Source organism: Theropithecus gelada, chromosome 18 (assembly GCF_003255815.1).
Source record: "Theropithecus gelada isolate Dixy chromosome 18, Tgel_1.0, whole genome shotgun sequence".
Taxonomy (NCBI): Eukaryota; Metazoa; Chordata; class Mammalia; order Primates; family Cercopithecidae; genus Theropithecus; species Theropithecus gelada.
Genome location: NC_037686.1, coordinates 47941956 through 47962590, shown reverse-complemented (window position 1 = coordinate 47962590; position 20635 = coordinate 47941956). Strand labels below are relative to the sequence as shown.

The 20635-nt window shown below is 37.9% G+C and overlaps 1 protein-coding gene across 14 annotated transcripts in view; it reads left to right on the top strand.

Moving 5' to 3' along the window:
* The window catches only part of TCF4 (transcription factor 4), a 416095-nt gene that overhangs the window by 374100 nt on the left and 21360 nt on the right, over positions 1-20635 (top strand). For 13 of the 14 annotated variants that reach the window (XM_025365666.1, XM_025365669.1, XM_025365667.1 and 10 more), the window contains 4 exons: positions 5824-5891; positions 7315-7393; positions 9942-10018; positions 12613-12816. In XM_025365666.1, coding sequence (XP_025221451.1) covers positions 5824-5891; positions 7315-7393; positions 9942-10018; positions 12613-12816 — 428 coding nt within the window. The remainder of the gene's footprint in view (positions 1-5823; positions 5892-7314; positions 7394-9941; positions 10019-12612; positions 12817-20635) is intronic. The other variant, XM_025365668.1, reaches the window with a different exon arrangement.

Here is a 20635-nt window from a genome sequence, read left to right as displayed (position 1 = left end):
AATATTTGGCATATACTCACTCATTCTGAAACACAGGAAGTAAAGAAATATTACGTTGCCTGTATCTCAAAGAACAAACAGAGCTAATTAAATAATTGGCAAATAGGGAACACATAGCCTGACACATGTTTGAGATTACACACGATTCTGTAGAAAATGACTGTAAGCAATACTAATGCCTTAAGAATGGGGTTCAAGCACTAACACATGGACATCACATTTTTCACGTTTTCTTGGTAAAAAGTTGCAAGACGGTGCAGTCTTTTCATACAGGGTGTTGATGTCTTAGGAAGCTGCTTTTTCAGTTTAGAAGAGGGCTGCTGCCCTTCATCTCAGTGTCATGTTATAATATGTCTTTCTGGTGGTCAGCAGTTGTCCTGAACTGACACTAGAACAACGCAGTGCATGTGGGGTGAGATACAAGCTCTAGAACTCTCAGAAAGGAACCTCTCTGTAACCACATTCCCTTTCTTCTTCTTCTGTCCTCTGCATCTCAAAGATGGAAGATGTCCACTGAGGTTTACTATTTGTTTGGCTTGGGGGAGTGACTGGGTGTTTCTTGCTTTGTTTTCTTTTGCCCTGTAATACCCAATATCATTTTTTTGAGAAATCCTTAAGAATGATAAAGCTTACTTGGATTACATTAATGAGGTGTGTGTGTTTTTGTTTTTTTTTGTTTGTTTGTTTTTTTGTTTTTTTAATGACACATTCATCCATGGATTTTCAAGAGAATTGTAGAACAAGGTATTTTATTCATCGCATACAGTCCACTACTTTTCTCAAGCCTCACTGGCACACTCTGGAGATCATATTAGACCTTTCTGAATTGAAAGGGTCATCTAATTAGCCCTACAGTTAGAGGAATATAATGTATGGGACACAAGCATGGATTCACAGTAGTTCAGCTGGTGACACACCCAGTTAAGGAGAGAAGTTGTCAGGGGTCTTTGGGAGTTACCAGCATCAGTACCTTCTACTCAGTTCTTCAGACTCTTTCAATGTTATGCCACTGGGCATTCTCAGAAGCAGTGCAGTTCAGTGCCTCTGCATCTGAGCATACATACGGAGGAGGAAGTGTAGTACGTTATTAGATACCAGCTATAGCGAATAGGAATGTCTACAGGATAGTAACCATAAATATTTGGTTAGCCACATATTTCCTTCCTATTTGCAATAGTATCCAGTAGCCCTTCCTGATGGAAAGAAGTAAGAGGACCTCCTACCATAGCACAGACCACTGAGACTGCTCAAGGATAAGAATGCTTTATCTCCCCATTGGGACATACCATCTGTATATATTCACAGGGTGTGACCCTTTGTGGTTTGAGGCTACACACACTCTCTTGCCCTCAGAGAGAACTGGTCATATAACTAACATAATGGTTATAATAACTATTATTGTTTTATTAGTCTTTAACTGGCCTGCTTTCTAATACATGGTCTTTTCCATGTTTTTAAACCTCAAACCAGTGTTGAAGGAAGAGACTACCAAGATTGATTTAATACACCATATGCTAAAGATTACCCTGGAATATCTATTTGGTTCATGAATTAATCTGGCTTAGAACTTTCATTTCTAATGACATGTTTGAATGACATGTTAGTATGTGGCTTGTCTAGTAGAAACATTATGTCCTTTTCCCCTTGAGGACTTGTTTTCACAGTAATTTTATTATTAGAGTAGTCGCATAATGTTCACTTTATATTTTACGAGAATATTGAGCCTTGAAATAGTCGGGTGATGAACAAGCACAGAGCATAAGGGTAATATGAATTTTATCCAGCAATGTCAAGGCATCTTAGTTACCAAGACCACCAACAGAGAACATTAAACTAGTTTGATTTAAATCTCCTCTATTTCCTGTGCACAATTAGGAAGCCCAACTTCCCCCTGAATTCCTAGGAATCCCTCTTGTTAAAAATTAGTGCATTGTAGTCTATATACTTGAGTTTTTATTTTGAAATGGTTGTAGTAGGAGTGCTGGAAATGCTCCCTCTTTTTGTCATCTTTATGGATAAGCACATGGTATTGTTATGCTGTTTCTAATGGTTTCATAACATGAGGGTCACTCGGACACTGTTTAGAAAACCCTACTTTGAAAGCAGTCATCTCTCAAGCAAACACAGTGTGAATTGTGCTTCTTATTCCTTTGATGCCTTCATGATGTTCCCAGCCTTAGATAATGGGTGTGCGTTAAAGGGGCAACACATTTTCCAAATTGTGATTTGTAGTAGTTGATCCCAAGGCACCGCTCATCCCACTGTTTTGTTGAGGGTGTGTTCTAATGGGAATGAACATTTCCCCAAAGCTGAGACTGAGACAGAGGGTGGTCTAGCATGTAGCCCAAGATACAAAACCCTTCTTTCTGCTTCATCTTCTAGCCAGCAACACCACCTGTGTTCAAGCCATCTGAACAATACTTGGGTGGCAGGCAGTGTCGAAGCCTCCTACAAAAATTACAGTTCCTCTTAATAACTGCTCATCTTCCATTCACATTTGTATGTTACAGCTCTACTTAGGGACTGATTATATTTCTCTTGGGCAAGATAAATTGATTAGAGCCAAAAGTAGAAATCAATAAAGTCTTTACCAAGCAAATGCATTGGTTTTCATCTTTATTTCTGTTACATGGACATTTTGATCATCTCTAATATGAATTGATAAAAATCTTGGGCCTCAAAGAGTAGTCAAGTCCTCTTACATTAAAGCTGAAAATGCGGGTTTGATGTATCTTGCTAAACATGGCCCACTTCTCAATGCAAAAAAAAAAAAAAAATTCTGCTACTTGAGAATTAAAATATATTTACTTTCCAGTTATACCCTTTGTTATATCAGTCACACAAATAAAAAGAGAAATCTGTAAGAGAAAGACCCAAGTAGCTTAACATGTTCAGGGAATCTAGAAAATGTAGCTTCTCCAGTGTTTCCTGTTCCAGAGCAAAAGGCATTCCAAGTGAAAGGGCAAACGGGCCCCAGTAAACTGCTTTGAAATTTAAGCCCTTGGGTTTGGCACTCCAGCTGTTGCAAGGTAAAATGGCTTCATGTTAAAAAATAGTCTGTTCTTATCAGTGATTTCCATGAGTAGCCTTTGTAGTTTTCTGAAATATTTTCATGACATGATGAGGTAAGCAGTTGATTCTATTTTTAATTCTATTTCCTGAGTCATAATATCTCCCTGCATAAAACAGGCACTGATAGAAAGTTTAGTTAGAAAGGCATAGTTCTAAAGAAATCAGAATGATCATAATATCTTGCCTCTTCTGACGTGTGATTTTTGGGGCATACATATTTAGTTTTTAAATGTTCCTAAAATATTTTTATTGGTGTTCAATACTTTGTTTAGTTTCATAAATATATGTATATTATTTATAATCTTCATTTTAAAGTTGGTTAAAGGAAGAATTAATCTTTTGAAAGCCACTACTGTAGCAGATATTATCTGTAATGAAGCAATATCTTGTTCTCTTTTGGCTTAGGTTCTTTGTTAGATAATGTGATTTTTCCAATGTAGCTCCAAACTTTTTGTGAAAATCTGTATTCAAATGAAGCAAATATCACAAATTATTTTGGCTGGTAGATCTAATTTTTAGGTATATAATAATGATAAGAAATATTGCTCCTAGGGAAAAAAAAAGATAAGTACCCCCAAATACGATGGTAATGCATACTGAAAAAAGGTTAGTGTCACCTATATTTCCCATAATTATTATTTTCTGTTTATAATGGTTTTTAGGTTTGTTTATTCTTGTTGTTTGAGGCAGAGTTTTGCTCCTGTTGCCCAGGCTGGAGTGCAATGGCACGATCTCAATCTCCTGGGTTCAAGCGATTCTCCTGCCTTAGCCAGGCATAGTGGTGCATGCCTGCAATCCCTGTTTTTAGTTTTTAAAGGACTCCTTAATACAGAAATTCTTCTCGTTTTCACACTAGATATAATTTGTTGTATTTTATCTTATATTAAATATGTTTAATACTATTGATATCTGAGTTGCTCTCACTGGTCCAATTGTATGATATCAGACCCTCATTTCTAAGAACTTGCTTATACAATACCTATCATGAGTGCTAATGACTCATGTATTTTAATATCATAACTTTGTGATATGGAAAAGAAGTTTGTTTTACCCTGTTTTATCACAAGGTAATTGTGTTCTTTTTATCATGTGCCAGTTTTCTTTCAGCATTTTAGCAATTAACAAATAAATATGGGTATGGATTTTGTAAACCAAATAAAGCATATATCAAAACATTATCGGGTGGGTGCTTTGGCTCACTCCTGTAATCCAGCACTTTGGGAGGCCAAGGCGGGCGGATCACGAGGTCAGGAGTTTGAGACCAGCTTGACCAACATGGTGAAACCCTGTCTCTACTAAAAATACAAAAATTAGCCAGCGTGGTGGCATGCGCCTGTAATTGCAGCTACTCAGGAGGCTGAGGCAGGAGAATCGCTTGAACTTGGAAGGTGGAGGTTGCAGTGAGCCGAGATTGTGCCACTGCACTCCAGCCTGAGCAACAGAACAAGACTCCGTCTCAAAAAAAAAAAAAAAAAAATTATCTAACTGAGACAGCCAAAATATAAATATATGAAAATAACAAGCATAAATTAGCTATGCTAAGCAGAGGTCAGGAGAATTAAATTATGACCTGGAAAAGCCATAGAATTGGACCACTGAAGATCTGACCCCACTACTGCATTTTAAAAGTATGGAAGGTGATGACAACACATTTGAGAAGACTCTCTTAGTTCAAGAATGGAGCTGGCAAGTCTTTTAAATTATATATCTGTTTAATGAAATTTTGCTTGGATTCATTGGGTGATTTAAGCTTTTCTCTTCTTATTTCACAAAATAGTGAAAAAAACTTTCCTCCAGAACGTTAATAGGTTTTATTTAGATACTATGTCTATTTGCTAATGTTGAGGCTTTAATAAATACAACATACCCCAAGTTCTAGGCATTCTGTTAATACTGAAGACTTCACAGGAATCCTGGAAATCCCATTTTATCACTTAGTTCTAAAGACAAGATACCTTCAAACGATACATGTTAAAGAAAGCTGGCTTTGAATTATATACTGGAATATATGTCTTTTATTATTCACAATACTCTTTGTTCTTCTCTTCTGTGGATAAAAATACCAGTGTTTAAGGCAGTAGAGATAAGCTTCATGAATACGTAGACTTACTTTATCTCTGGAATTTGAGACCATATTGACTTTTAGTAGCATACCAGTTCACTTTTTTTAGTGTTTACACAGACTTTTAAATATGTGGAGAATATATGTTATTTAAAACATTAAACATATTTTCTCTCCTTGTTAGTCAGATCTGTTGTGGAAATTTTTGTTTGTTTGTTTGGTGTACTGTGGAACTATGAGACGAATACGCCGTTTTGCTATGTATCAAATTTCTATTTATTTGAAAACAGGTGGAAGTTATTTGTGAAGATAATTCCGTTTACTATAAAATAATATAAAGAAAAGCCAGACTCTGAGGACTCCAGAGACCTGAAAGTACTACATACTTGTCAGCGATGACCATCACATAGCTTGCTACATTCACCAGCTCATCAATAGCAAGGGGAAAGTCATAACAAGGAAACCACTTTATCTTTAAACCAAGGTGTCAGGTTTATATTTTATCTGTAAAAAAAGTAACATGAATATATTTGACATCTACCTCAGCAAACAAATTAATGCTAATTAAAGATTAATGTGTTGTAATTAGCATTAAAAATGCAATTAAATTGTGAGTAAATGGACCAGGAATAGAAAATTGTTAGACGTCTCACTGCCTGGTTTTCATATTCTGCCTTTTGTTTTTGCAGCAAATAGAGGAAGCGGGGCAGCCGGCAGCTCCCAGACTGGAGATGCTCTGGGGAAAGCACTTGCTTCGGTGAGGAAATATTGACTTTGGACTCCATATGTACCATTGTAAAGGGTGAACTTTAATCAGAAGTGGACATTTGGAATTTTAGAAAATGAATGGCAAATAGCTTTGATTTTTACAAAATGCTAGCTTTCGTGCATAACAGTCACTGGAAAATTTGAGAAGGCTCTGAAGCTTCCAGTATCTAGATAGTCTCTTTCTCTCATCCTCGCAATGGTACTAAGCCTGACTCAATTATGGATTTGGGAATATTCTCCTGGCCTTTGGTTTATCGGTTTTTTATACTGATGTCATATTTTACTCTAACGTAGTAATGGTGCACATTGACCAACTAAGACTGTCTTAGCAAGGAATAGTTCTAAAACACTTTGAAAGAGGCATTTGAAAAAAAAAAAAAAGACAATGACTGAAGTCCATGAAGAATTGTCACATAATTGGCACCTGGGAGACTCAGATTCTCTGCTTTGCCCAGCTACTGCCAGAAAGCTAAAATTGAACATTTCTTGCATGTTCCCTGATGAGAAAATGGCATACCTTCATTGTCTCAGAGAGTATATCTGGTATTTTAGTCAAAAGCTAAACATGGTCATTTAGAAATGTAAGTGGAGGGCCGGGCGTGGTAGCTCACACCTGTAATCCTAGCACTTTGGGAGGCCAAGGTGGGAGGATCACTTGAGGTCAGGAGTTCAGGACTAGCCTGGCCAGCACGATGAAACCCCGTCACTACTAAAAACACAAAAATTAGCTGGGCATGGGTGGCGCATGCCTGTAATCCCAGCTACTGTGGAGGCTGAGGCAGGAGAATTGCTTGAACCTGAGAGGTAGAGGTTGCAGTGAGCTGAGATCATGCCACTGCCCTCCAACCTGGGTGACAGAGCAAGACTCCATCTCATAAATAAATAAATGTAAGTGGAGATTTGTTTCTCTAAGATTTTGTCTCTTCAGTTGGCTTTTACCATTGGGAGCATTAAAAAAGTTCACACTATATTAGCATTGTGCCCTAAGTAAAAGTTTTTGTTTCATCTGGGCCTTCTGATGCTATGGAATCAAATGCCTAAATCTGGCAAACAAGTGGCAAAATATCTTAGGAATGATCCTCATTTTGTAAATGAGGAAAGGAAAGTTCAGAGTATCTGCCTGGCTTGCCCATAGCCACACAGCCAGTGGGAACGAAGAGCTGAATTGAAGTCTGCTGACCCCAGCCTGGCTCTTTTCCCACCAACCCATACCACATCAGTAATTCTTGTTTTGAAAAATTAAAATAATTGTTAAGTTCTTCATTTGACAATATTGGTAATGTAGTTGATTGTTACATGTATTTTGTAACTGGTAAGTTTTAAATGAATTGCATTGACAACTTTGTAGTTTAGAAAAATGTGAATTATTTTAATGAATGAGGGTGGTTTTTTTTTTCTCCCTATGTTTTAAGATCTATTCTCCAGATCACACTAACAACAGCTTTTCATCAAACCCTTCAACTCCTGTTGGCTCTCCTCCGTCTCTCTCAGGTAGTGTATTTCAAATCCCATTTCATCATACAACAGTTTATAAGAATGATTCCCGCCTTATACTTCCTGATTTTGTAGGTAGAAACTCACTTCCCCGCAAATCCCAAAGCTTGACATTCCTATAACAGACAAATACAAAGGGTGGGAGAGACAAATTGCCAGATAACAGTTTCGTCGTTTACATCCAAACCTTTTCTTAAAAATTAGATTATCTTTTTAAAATATACAGACATATGGAAAATGTATTTCTTACACTTTTCTTAGCTCCGCAGAAGACACTCAACAGCAGAATAATGTATTCCAATAAAACGTCTCAGATGAAAAAAACTCAGTTAATATAGTCATGAATATGAATATAGACTATAGAGTCATCAAATATAGACTATTTAAATGGATCATTTCCTGCAGAAATTTTAGGCTTTCCAAACTCCCTCTTTAAAGTTCATGCCATTGGGATGTGTGGAGGAAACTATAATTTTGTAAATAAATTGTGAAGTAATTGTGTGGAGTAGAAGGGATGTTTGACTTCAAAGTATAACACATGCATATGACCTGTGGCTTCAGATTGAATAACTGTAATTTGTAGAATTATGTCAGTAAATGATTTCACTTATCAGGGTTCTGTTTAAGAGACTCATTGTCTTTCCAATATAAATGCTTCCAGAAAGCCTTCCCTGGTTCATGTCTCTGCTCTTTGGTAAGGGGACAGGTGGTTTATTAAAAAAACAAAACAAAACAACAACAACAACAAAATCTAAATCACATCTGTACCTGATGGAAACCTTAGCTTACTGTAATTTACAGTGGAGTCACTTGCCTATATATTTCCTGCATGCAGCTCTCATGGCCCAGTGTAAACTCGGCTCCTTGGTTGAGGACAGGAGGTTTCACATTGCCACAAAACTTTCAGAAATGATGGCCATGGCTTAGCTGGGATTTAATGTCAGCCTCTTCCAAGCCTCTGTGGTATGGGAAGATCACAGAATAGAGAGAGCAGTTGGATGCTGAAGTCTGTATGTCCAGAGAGACCACGTTGAAACTGAGATGCAATTGAGGTGATTTTAAGAGGGTAATGAAACATTCCCCCAGGTGGAAATAGGAAGTAGAGTTCAGTTTTGTTGTCCTCCTCGGGTTCTGTACCAGATTCTTACACTCTGAAAAATGATTTCAAGTGTCAGTGTCCCCCTTTCGAGACAACAAGAAATAGAGAAATCTGAGCAGGTGGAACTCCAGTTTCCACATTTCAAACAAAGTAACTTTCATTTTTTTCATTTTCTAATTTAGGAAAAAAATATGTTCTGTGGTATCATAATGTTTGAGAACAACTAATGTAGTCTGATACCCTGATTTTACAGATGAGAATACTGAGTCCCAGAAAGGGAGTTGAGTTGTTGAGTTTATACCAGTAGTAATAGCAGAGCTTGGACAAAAATCTGGTGCTCACAGTTCTGCCGTCCATTTCTAGATTAATGGTGGAAAAGAAAAATTGGGATGCACAGTCAGTCCAGAAAACATCACAAATTCCCTTGACCTGAGTAGCATGCTCTCAGTGAAAGGCACAGAAACAAGGCTAGAGATGCCACTTTTTGAGTCTTGGTAATGCATCATGGAAGACCACATGTTAGGAAGAAAGAACTTTTATGAAGATGCAAATATGGGGACAGATTGCTATTTTCACACCGACGGCTCTGTCCAAATTCTGTCAAGAAAAGTAATTGAACAAAATATTCTATTTTTATTTAGCATAAAAATATACATGCACACCCAGAAAAGACAGGAAGAGTGGATTTTAAAAGTGCTAACAGTGTCGGGGCATGAGATTTCAGTGAGATCATAGCTATTATTTTTTCCTTTTTTGAATTATGTATTTTCCAAGTTTTCTACAGTGAATGTGTATTATTTTAAATTTAAAGTGTTTTTTATTTTGTAGGTTAGACATGTAATATGTATTCTAACAGCAGTCTTTTTTTAGCCTTCAAGTTTAGTGAATCATAAAAAAAAATTACTTTCTTCAGAAGAAACTTATAGTTGTTGCTGTATATTGACTTTAAATTTCCGGCTTAGTGGATCACTGATAACTAATCTTATTCTCTTAAAAAGTTTTTCAAGATTTATCTTTTTCTAAAGATTGTTTTAAAAACAAGTAGCAAAGCTGTTTTCCATTGGTGCAAGAATTTTGGTTTAACATAAACTGGCCTTGCATGAAGGTCTAACAAAATCCCATTTTTGTACCCTTAAAAGTACCTTGACTCCATAGTGATAGTTTTTCTTCCACAGGAACCCTTCTAACCAAAATTTGGAATCAATTAAATATTCTCGTTTAGGAGACAGCCAGCCTGGGGGAATTGTGAGTCTATGTAAAGTCTACATATTTTAGATTTAAAATGTTTTTCTTGTCCCAAAATTGTAATATGGGAAGTTTACATGCATTTACCTTATTGTTTAAATGAAAATCATCATTGCCGTCTCCAACAGGACTGTTTGAAATATTGGCAAGCATCTTTTTACGTGTGTCTAGATCTGATTGAAATTCCCATTTTAATATCAGCAGGCACAGCTGTTTGGTCTAGAAATGGAGGACAGGCCTCATCGTCTCCTAATTATGAAGGACCCTTACACTCTTTGGTATGTCTCATTTGCCAATCTCTGTTCCACCCATTTCCAGATCATGTTCTTTCTTGTTCAGTCTCCTTCACTCTCCAAGATTCTGATTTTCCCTGCTAGTAACTTTAAATCAGTGTTAAGCGCACAAGTTTGCTGGAGCCAGAGTCATTAGGCTATGCTTGTTCCTATTTGGAAATGGGAACCCAAATACTACTGTAATGGAAGCCCCAGGGCTCTAAATATCTAAGTACCAGATAAAATCCTCGAAGGGCAATGGTCTCCTCCCCATCTCTAAGAAAGATCCCTGTCAATGATTAAATCACTTTCCTGCTATCAGAGTGCTGGAACTCCAGCTGTGTCCTATACCTGGAACATTTGATTTCGTCTACCTCGGCTTTACTTTCCAGAATAACAAATTTACAGGAGATTTCCTTCTCGTAGAAACCCACTGGTATCCTTCGTGGTAGAGAAATGCCTACTCTTCCAGGAGGGAATTGCTGAAAATTTCCATGGATGAAATTAATTATTATAAATACTCACATGATGATTCAGTGTCTGACACTTCAGTCTTTCTCTCCTCATGATGGTGGGGGCCAGAAATATGCATGAAACAACGCTGGTTGTGCAGCATTTAGGCGGTACATGAATCTAGTGGGAAGGAATAGCAGTGAGGGAGAGGAGCCTTTTAGTTCCTCGGGGTTGAGATTTTCTTTTCTCCCTCATATCCTGAGATGACACATGGAGGAAGACATAGATTTATCTGTCTGCCTTAGTGTTGTCTTATATACTTCCCTTTCAGCTTAATCTTGAGGAAAATCTGAAAAGCAAAGCAAAGGTGGATTTCCCTCCTTTGTTGTGTTCTTCCTTGCTATAGTGTATGAATCATTCAGCTATGCATTTTACCCAATAAAGGAAACCGGACAGTGAAACATATATACACTGCCCAGTCCAATTAGTCTGTGGACCACATCCAAATAATTAGCTGTTTTAGTGTTTTCCTTAGTCAGTTATTCTCTGGGTCCTATTCATCAAAACCAGGCTTCATCCAACTATAGAACTGTAAAGATGAGGTGTATAGTTATGGACCACAGCTTCCATTCTGTTTGAATTCTGAACACTGAAGAAGAGATTCACAAGCAGAAACTGCTCTCTCTACCAGGAAGCTGTGAGCCAGAAACTGTGATAGACACATGTATGATTTCTTTTCCTGCATATATTTACACTCAGAAGTAAGTGTGTATTATCATTCCCACATTTATAAATTAAAAAGCATACACTCTAAGAGGTTTAGTAACTTTTCCAAGGCCAAGTACGTAGCAAAGCTAGCAGTCTAGGGAAGGTAGTTTAACCCCCAAACCCACCAAGTCAAAATGTTCTGTACCATAGACTACTATATTAGACACACATTCATCCTGTCAGTATAGAATAATTAGAAATGGTTTTTCTCATGCAGTAGAGCTGGTACACGTGTTTGCACAGCCCATTCAAATCAAAGTCGATTGTAGCATAATCTAGTACAAAGAGTCACTAGATTTAAAATAAAAAGACCTAGATTCAAACTCAGACTTTACCATTTCCTAGCAGTGTGACACTATGTAATTAATTCACTTCATGTCTTTGAGCCTCATTTTCATGTCTGTATGGAAGGGATCATAATGTCTTCCCTGCCTGCCCGTACACATGTGAAACAAAAATCAATGAGATGGCATATTTTAAATAGTGGACAGTGGACAGTGGTATTTGATACCATTATTGATCACAGTTTTTAAAATGAATACATATTTTTAAAATGAATACACACTTTTTCTTCACTAAAAACTATAGGTATTGTCTAGTCATGAAAAACTAGTATGGTAATGGCAAGGATGAACAAAGGTTGGTTGGTTTTTAATGGTTTAAAGTCGTGAATTCTATACTGTGGTTGGGGCTTTGAACTCAGATGCCCCCAAGGAACAATTGTCAAGTGTTTGTGATTCTTCAGTCTTAAAATCTTATACTACTTTAGTTGACAGAATTTATATAATTTTTTTCTGTAACCATTTTGAGGCCCTTACACACATACCACCACACACCCACTGGTTTTGATGACAGACAGAAAGCCAGAAACACCCTGTAAAAAGTCAACAAGGAATTATCATCCATTTGCTTTTCCCTGTCTCTGATTTGATACTTAGCACTGTGTCTTATACCATAGGGAAGACCAAAGAAATATACCTTCAGGAAAATAATTTAATTAAGAAACTATAAATAGGTCATCTTTCCAGTGCTAATTGTTTAAAACTCTTTAACTTAATACCTGCCAGAAAGTTCCTTAAATTCAGTGAACATTTTTCTCTTATAAATCTAAATTGTCTTTCAAAAGGCAGTACCGTATATAGCACATGTACGTTATAATGCCCTGGAATAATTATTGAATTTAGTTTGTTCATGAAAAAATAACTCTATAATTTTAACATTAACATGTTCTACCAGTTTTCTGGAAACAACACTATTTGTATTAACATTGTTTTAAGGAAAAACCCGCAGTGTGTTTTTTGCCAACTAAAGTTTTACTTATGTAATTTAGGCACCCCTTTTGAACTAAATCAAATTTTACATTATTTGTTGACCAACAGCAAAGCCGAATTGAAGATCGTTTAGAAAGACTGGATGATGCTATTCATGTTCTCCGGAACCATGCAGTGGGCCCATCCACAGCTATGCCTGGTGGTCATGGGGACATGCATGGAATCATTGGACCTTCTCATAATGGAGCCATGGGTGGTCTGGGCTCAGGGTATGGAACCGGCCTTCTTTCAGCCAACAGACATTCACTCATGGTAAGTGATGAAATTTATAGACTCTATAGTTATCATATAGAGTTAGAATGTCAGGTATCGATACTATTGTTGCTGTTTTTTTTAAAAAATCAGCTTTATTGAGATATAATTCACTTAACATACAATGAGCCCATTTCAGGTGTACATTTCAAGTGTTTTAGTGTATTCACAAGGTTGTGCAACCATCACCATAGTCTAGGTTTTGAATATTTTTGCCCCCTGCAAAAAGAAAAGAACCCCTGGTGCCCATTAAGCAGTCATTCCCCATCCCTCCACTTCCAGCCCTTGGCAACCACTCATCTACTTTGTCTATAGATTTACCTATTCTGGATATTTTGAATATATGGAGTCATACAACATGCAGTGGTCTTTTTTGACTTGGCTTCTTTTACTTAGTATGACTGTTGCAGTTTTTCCATAGTTTGCCACGTATTAGAGCTTCATTCATTTTTATTGTCAAGTAGTATTTCACTGTATGGACATACCACATTACACATTTGGGTTGTTCCAATTCCTTGGCTATGACGAATAATGCTTCTGTAAATATTCATGTTTAAGTTTTTGTGCAGACACATGTTTCCGTTTTAGAGTGAATTACTGGGTGATTGTTGGTGTTTGAAATTATTTATTTTGATGACCCTGGCCAAAATGTACAATTTGAGTTCATATTATAATATGACATTGCTAGTAATTCAAATATTAGTGGTTTTTTTTAATTAAAGAAGCCAAAATAGTATCTGTCAATTCTGAGTCTGGGAGATAGAAATATATGGTATATTTGTTTGTATAAATACATTGTGTGTGGCTGTGTAATTTAATAGAGTAGCTTTATCACTACCTATTTAGAGTAAGTCTTTATTTGAATTATATTTAAGCAGATTTGTCCATATTACAATTGTGATTTTTTTTTTCCTCATTACTTTTGAAAGGATTTTGGAGATAATTCTTTTTGGGGATGATTATGAAGATTCAGAGACTCTTCTTAATAGAATATTAAGTGATGACAATTAATAAGGTGACCAGAGTGGTGGAGAATGTAACTTGACCAGGGATTCTCTGTAGTTCTGCTCCTCACAAGCTCTACCTGGTCTCTAAGCACCTTAGTATCCTGTTTTGTCCGTTACAGGCTCGCTAAAAGTTGCTTGGATGAAGGTATATTTTCCATTATCACTGTAGCATTTCTCGTTTAAGCATGGTCCCAAAAGGAAATGCAAAATACATACAAATTATTATGAGGGTCTTTTTTTTTTTTTTAAGTTCTTACTCAGTAGTATTCTCCTGTCCATCTTTCAGTTTCTCTTAATAAAAGGCTAAGATTAAGAGTACCATTCTGAACAGTGTAGTACTGAAATCTGCAACCAATTTGAAACCAAAAATACTGGTTTATAAATAGAAGCAATGAACTCACATCTAAAATGTGGAAAGATATTTTTGAATGCCAAAGAGAAATCTTTGTTTCTTTTCCTTGACCTCTGCCCTAAAAATTCATCATTGAGTAAAAATTGTTTATATGTTCATGGCAGTTGCTTAGAGTTTACAGAAGAAAAGTCTAGATTTTAATTTAGCTTGGCCTCAGGTAATGTGTTAAATACACTTGGGATGCATATAATATGAGATTTTCATTTGTACAGCTTTTTTTTTAACTACAATGTTTAAACAATACTGCTTTTAATTAAGAAATCTGGCTTTATTAAAAGCCAGATCTGTGACACATAACCATTTCTGTATATCTGCTCTCAATCAAGAGAAAAATAGTTTAATTTCTGTAGCTGTGTTCATTTTGCATATGTTAAACGGATGTAACATGCACCCAGGGCATTGCTTCAGAGGCACAGTCTTTTCCATAAGTATGTAAAGTTTTTCTTAAATACCAGATGTAGGTTAAGTGGTTCTTTTAAATATTAAACTATACATAAATGCTTTTTGGGACTATTTGACCTTTGAATTGCCTCCTTTTTGAGTCAGATTCAGAGGTGGGATGGGAGGAAAAGAATAGAATTATTTTTGGAGATAGGAAGTTGGACTGACCTCAGTAGAAGGGAAAGTGAGATGGTGGAATAGAATGGTAGAAAAAAGGAAATAATTAGCCAGTATTACATAGAAACCCCTTTAATTTGATCTTGACATACACACACACACACACACACACACACACACACACAAGCAATAAAGCCACCAGTTTTGCTGATAAGGAAGAGTTCCTGTTTTCTCCTCTGAAGACATTTAATATTCAATCAAGGACAGCCACAGAGCCAACCAGATCATAGCGTAACTCCAAAGATATGGCATGTCATCACCCTGCTGCCCTTTGAACCAAATGGGGTTTTGCAGTCTCTGTCCTTTCTTCTTGAAAACCATTCAGTGTGTCCCCAGAATCTGAGCTCCTCAGCCTGAAACACTAATGTGTGTGAAAAGGATTGGTTTGGCCTATCTTTCCGGTGCAAACTGGTATGCATTTTAAAACAAAAACATAAGAACAAAGGAAATAGTTTTTGAATTTAATCAGTCTGAAGTTAGCCTTTGACCATTTGATACATTCCACAATAAAAAGGAAGTTTAAGGGGAAGGAAAAAAAAAAACTCACCCCCTTACCCCCAACAACAAAAAAATTCAAGGAGGATACTGGTAATGTTTTCCACATTTGAATTTTAATACATGAAACAGGCTATAAAACTTTGGCCAGCTGCAGTAAATAAAGTAGCCGTGGGAGGTATGCACCGGAAACTTCAGCAGAGAGCACTGGTGAGAGTCTCATTCCCAACTACACACCTTCGTTTGTTGTTCTGGGCAGAAGCGAGTTGCAGTAACTTGATATTCATCCCAGTCCCGGTTTTGTTTTGAGCACATCACCTTTCTAACTCTCCTTAGTAATTCCTTCTGATTAAAGAATAGACAGCTTTGAAACCTCTGTACGCTTCTCGTTTCCTCTCTCCCCGCCTTCCAAAAATCAAAACAAAATGGCTTGATAACTTGGAAGGTGATATAAGCATTTCTTTCTGCAGCAGCTTGAAATCGTGATGGGGAAGACTGTGGTTCTGCCTCGGCTGTTATGTTATCTCATTTAATTGCTAACATATTGTCCTTAGCTTTTGATTCATAAAATGTTTTCCTTGGAGTTCTGAAGTAGGTCTTCGGTGATTTACCAAGTATTAGTATAATGAAAGGGATTTTTTTTTCACAGCGGCATGGCTCATAATACGAGAGTGAATGTTTGTATACTTGCAAGCTTTCTGGATAATATTATTGAGCTATGCTTCTTTCCTGCTCAAAAACCTTGGCTGCCTTTCCATTATCTACAAGATAAAGACCAATTCCTTAGCTCAGTGTTTGAAGCCCATTACCATTTACCGAAAGCCTTATGTTGAGCTCTTCCAATCTGCAACAAGTCTTCCAGCAAGACCAGGCTGGGCATATTACCAGAATTCACCCCGTATGTTCTCCTTCGGTACTTTTGTATCTCTCTGTCTTGTCCAGCCCTATCTGCTTATCTCTGTACACCTAATACCCACCCATTTTCAAAGCACTGACTCAAATCATTCTTCTTCCAGGAAGCCTTCCCTTGCTCCCCCACCCATGCTAGCCATTTTTTTCTCTATTCTTACAGCCCTATGAATCATACCATTTCTAGATATTTATCTTACCCAGCTCCGCATAGCTGTGCATCTTTTATAGATATGACTCTGCCTTACCAACTGTTGTAAATTCCTCGAGTCCCACATATTATATTTTGTCTCTCTCCCCCCGACCCCCGTAAATAGATCATCCATAGAAACTGGAGAAAAGAAACTAGGAAACTAACATTTTCTGAGTGTGAGTTGGCAGCCCCTCAGCTAGGCGCTCTGCATGCGTTGTCTTAGGCAGTCTTCGCAACAGCCCAGTCAGGGTGATAATAGTGGCCATTTCAGGTGTCGGTAAAGTGAGCCTTAGAAGTTTGAGCAGTTCGTCTCAAGTCATGCAGCTGGAGTTAAACTCAAGCACATCAACTCCAAATTCAATGCTCTTTTTTACTACTAAGCATACTCTCCAGAGATTATCTATAAGAACACCTTTTCAGAACTTATTTTAAATGCTAGGAGCTTGTGATTTTCAAACCTTGATAAGTGTTGGTTGGCAAAAGAAGTTTCCAGGTATTCCATGGCTGGGTTCCCAGAGCAGCTCTCTTCCCAAATGTATAGACAGAGAACTTTCCCTCCAATGTGGTGGCATGCTTGGATTAAAACTCACATTGTCTCTCCACTTATTCTTAAACCAACATGTTTGTGCTGAGTGCCTCAGAGGTGTGAACTCTCCCTACCAGGGTCCTTGAGGTAGCAAATTTTAAGTTATCAAATTATTTTTCTTACTATAACTACCCACTTTTCTTCCAAAATTAAAGCAGAAATCTCTGAATGTGGGAGAATAAGGAAATAGCCAGGTCTTCAATACCCTAGTTAGAAACTCTTACCAAGTATGATTCCCTCTCTGCCTCAGAGACCTCCATGATTAATCCTGATATTAAATGATTAGATTTCTTATAAATTATGGAAAGGGCAATTTTCCAGATATAATTCTCTCTGTTATTCATTCAGTATTCAGATCCACAGATGAGACCTGAAAAGAAGCCTTTCAAATGACCTAACTTCTTTTTTAACTGAATAAGAACAAAACCCACATCAAACTTGTCTTTATGTGACTCTATGTGTTCCTGTTTATTTGTTGATAGAGTCAGCAATGATGGGATCATTGAGCTAAAAATCCCCTCTGCTATTCATATATCGCATTAGTGTAGCTCTCAGGTCCTTTTTGTTTAAAGTCTGTTTATTCATTCCAATAACATTTATCCGTGGTTACCAAGTGTAGGCTCTGTGCTCTCAAGGAATTCACAGACTAGTAGGAAAAGATGTGTGTTTAAGCAGAGTGCTCCCTGCCAGTCTGCTATGCCCTCTAAAAGACCAGGGGCCCGACTCCTATCCGGTAGTGAAAGATCACATGGTTGTTTGGTAGAAGAGTGGTCATCTCCTATGAGAAACTCTTCCAGTTGACTTAGGGATGGGGGAGTCACGTGCAACTCACCCCACACACCTGTCCTCCACAGCATCCTCCAGAGTCCTGCAGGTGGAGGGTATGGAACCCATTTCAGAAACCACCAATAAAAGTGGATCTTAGCCCAGTTTTCCTCTTTTCAGTAACAATTTTAGTTCTACTTTGGATTAAACGTAGTCTCTCAAAAGAGCATTCCTTAGGCAAGGTAGTATCTTTTTATTTAACTGACATTAAATACATGAGAGCTTTTACCTCTCAGGGCTTCATAGGACAAACAACTTCAAGTAGTTTTCCTTGTACAGTTAAGAGCTCAGACCACTGAATTTTAGATTCTAAAAGTGCCCTGGAAATCAACCCATTGCCCTTCTTTTGAAGACTGAGGCCTAGGAAGGGGAAGTGACCAAACCATGGGTACTCACTAGTAGGATTAGAAACCAGACAAAAGAGGCTGGACACGTGGCTCACGCCTATAATCCCAGCACTTTAGGAGGCCGAGGGAGGTGGATCACTTGAGGTCAGGAGTTCGAGACCAGCCTGGCCAACATGCTAAAACCCTGTCTCTACCAAAAATACAAAAATTAGCCGAGCATGGTGGCACACACCTGTAATCCCAGCTGCTCAGGAGGCTGAGGCAGGAGAACTGCTTGAACCCTGGAGGCAGAGGTTGCAGTGAACCAAGACTGTACCACTGCACTCCAGCCTGGGCAACAGAGTGAGACCCTGCCGTACACACAAAAAAGGAAACCAGACAAAACAGCAAGCAGGCCAGCACTCCTTGTGCTATATCCTACATTGCTCAGCCGACTTCCTCTTTACCCTAATATCATAACTGTTTCACAACTGTGAGTGGTAGATATTAGAAACCATTCTGTTACTCTGACTTAACTAATGAAATCCAAGAAAACTCTTTAGTTGGCCATAGGCTACCTGCAATGAGTTGCTCTTTAGCTCTGCCAATAATATTTGGCAAAAAGAGAGGGTAGTGGGCATTGATGTGATGTGGCATTTACTGGTATATAGTCATGGGAGCAGCAGGATTCAGAAAATTCTGTTTCTGTGTGGACCTCTTCAACAAAGATATGATCAACAGAGGCATCAGCATCTTCAATCTTGCTCCTTTTGGCCTTTCATAGGTTTTGATTCCATAAAGTTCTATGTCTATTTGAGTGCATACTTCATTTCTAAGCAGTTATTCCCATGGACTCCCAGGGAATTTAAGAGATTATCTCTACCGAAATCCTCCTACAGATTCCCTGGCCCAGCAGTCAACAAGCCTTGATCAACCTCCTTCCTTCAAGGGTGCTCCAAATGCCCCCAAAGTCCATTTTCGTCAAATGTTTGAAAGTTCTTCCTAGGTCCAGCCCAAATTTGCTTTTTTCTGCAGTCCTTATGTTTCTGCCCAATAGAATTGCCTGCAAGTCAAGTCCAACAAGCGCTTGAGAAGCTCAGTTATTTGAAGACAGTCTACTCAGTGTTTTTTTCCTCTAGAGGAAACATCAGTATCTTCAAATGTTTAACCTGAAAAAAAGTTCAGACTCCCTGTCATGAACTCCATCGCTTCCCAGTGCATTCTCCCTAGTTTAGCAAGGATGCCTATTTCTCCACAAGAACCTTTTAGTGTGTGGAATTGAAAACTGAACACAGTGCTTAAGGAAGGATGAAGTGGACTAGGATGGATCTATCTCCTCCCCCATTCAGTACCTTGTATCTTCATTAGGGCCACCTAACAAAATTCTGTTTTGCTGTGTTTGATGCTTTCATTGTCCTGCTGACATATGTTCAATTTGTAATCAGCTGAAGTCCGTAAGCCACATATCTCCCCAGTCTCATTGTGTACTTTTTGTTGTGTTTGTACAAAACTTCATGAAACCTCATTGAATGTTATATTGTAGCCTCAGTCTGATTCCTGTTTAATAGTTTCCCTGAAGTCCTCATTCAGTCACATACTCTGCCATCTCTGTTGCTGGCAGATGTGATGGGTGTGACTAATGCCCACATCAAAGCCACCAATAAAAATATTTTCAGGGGAGGGAATTGACCAGAAGGCCATGAGGCTCAGTGTTACAGACATTCTTTCTACACGTGTGCTGTCTTCTGTCCTTAGTTTAATCTCAGCTGGTCCTGTCTCCCTCCTTATACACTGTGTGGCCAACCTTTTCTCATTGTGTCTGTAGCGTTGTCCCAGAAGCCAGGCGTGCAGCACTCACTGTGAAGCAGGAAATGAGTCTTGTCCAGAAGGCCTTGCTCTGGTGGAAACAGACTGAGTTTGAGAGGCCATTCCTCTGTTTCAGAGCACTTTCAAAACTATTTTCTAAATAGCCTGTTACAGAATTTCACCCAAGCTATTGGTGGTCAACATCATCTTTCAATAGCTACTATCTTGTTTTTCTTTAAATTAGGATATTTGCCTTCTCTGGTGTTCTGTCATCTCTCCTAATCTCCACAACTGTCAAGTATTTCAGAGAGCAGATTAGCAAGCTCAACTGAAAGTTTTGATCTTTATCAATATCATACTTTATTTTTAAAAAACTGAAAAGGGAAAAAGGACAGAAGGGAAAAAGAACTTGAAGAAATTCTTTTAACCATGGATTAGTGATAACAGCTGCAGAATCCTTGAGCTCACCATTTGATATTTCTATATTAATTTAAAGAAAAGTCAAAAGATTCTGCATATAGCAATAGAGGTGAGATCCTTTAAGCTCTATTCAGCAAGCCCTAAGAAAAGTGATTAGGACACTGTGCATGCCCATATGTGAATGCAGTTGGTCACCTTAGGTATTTCCCCTTCTTTCCACAT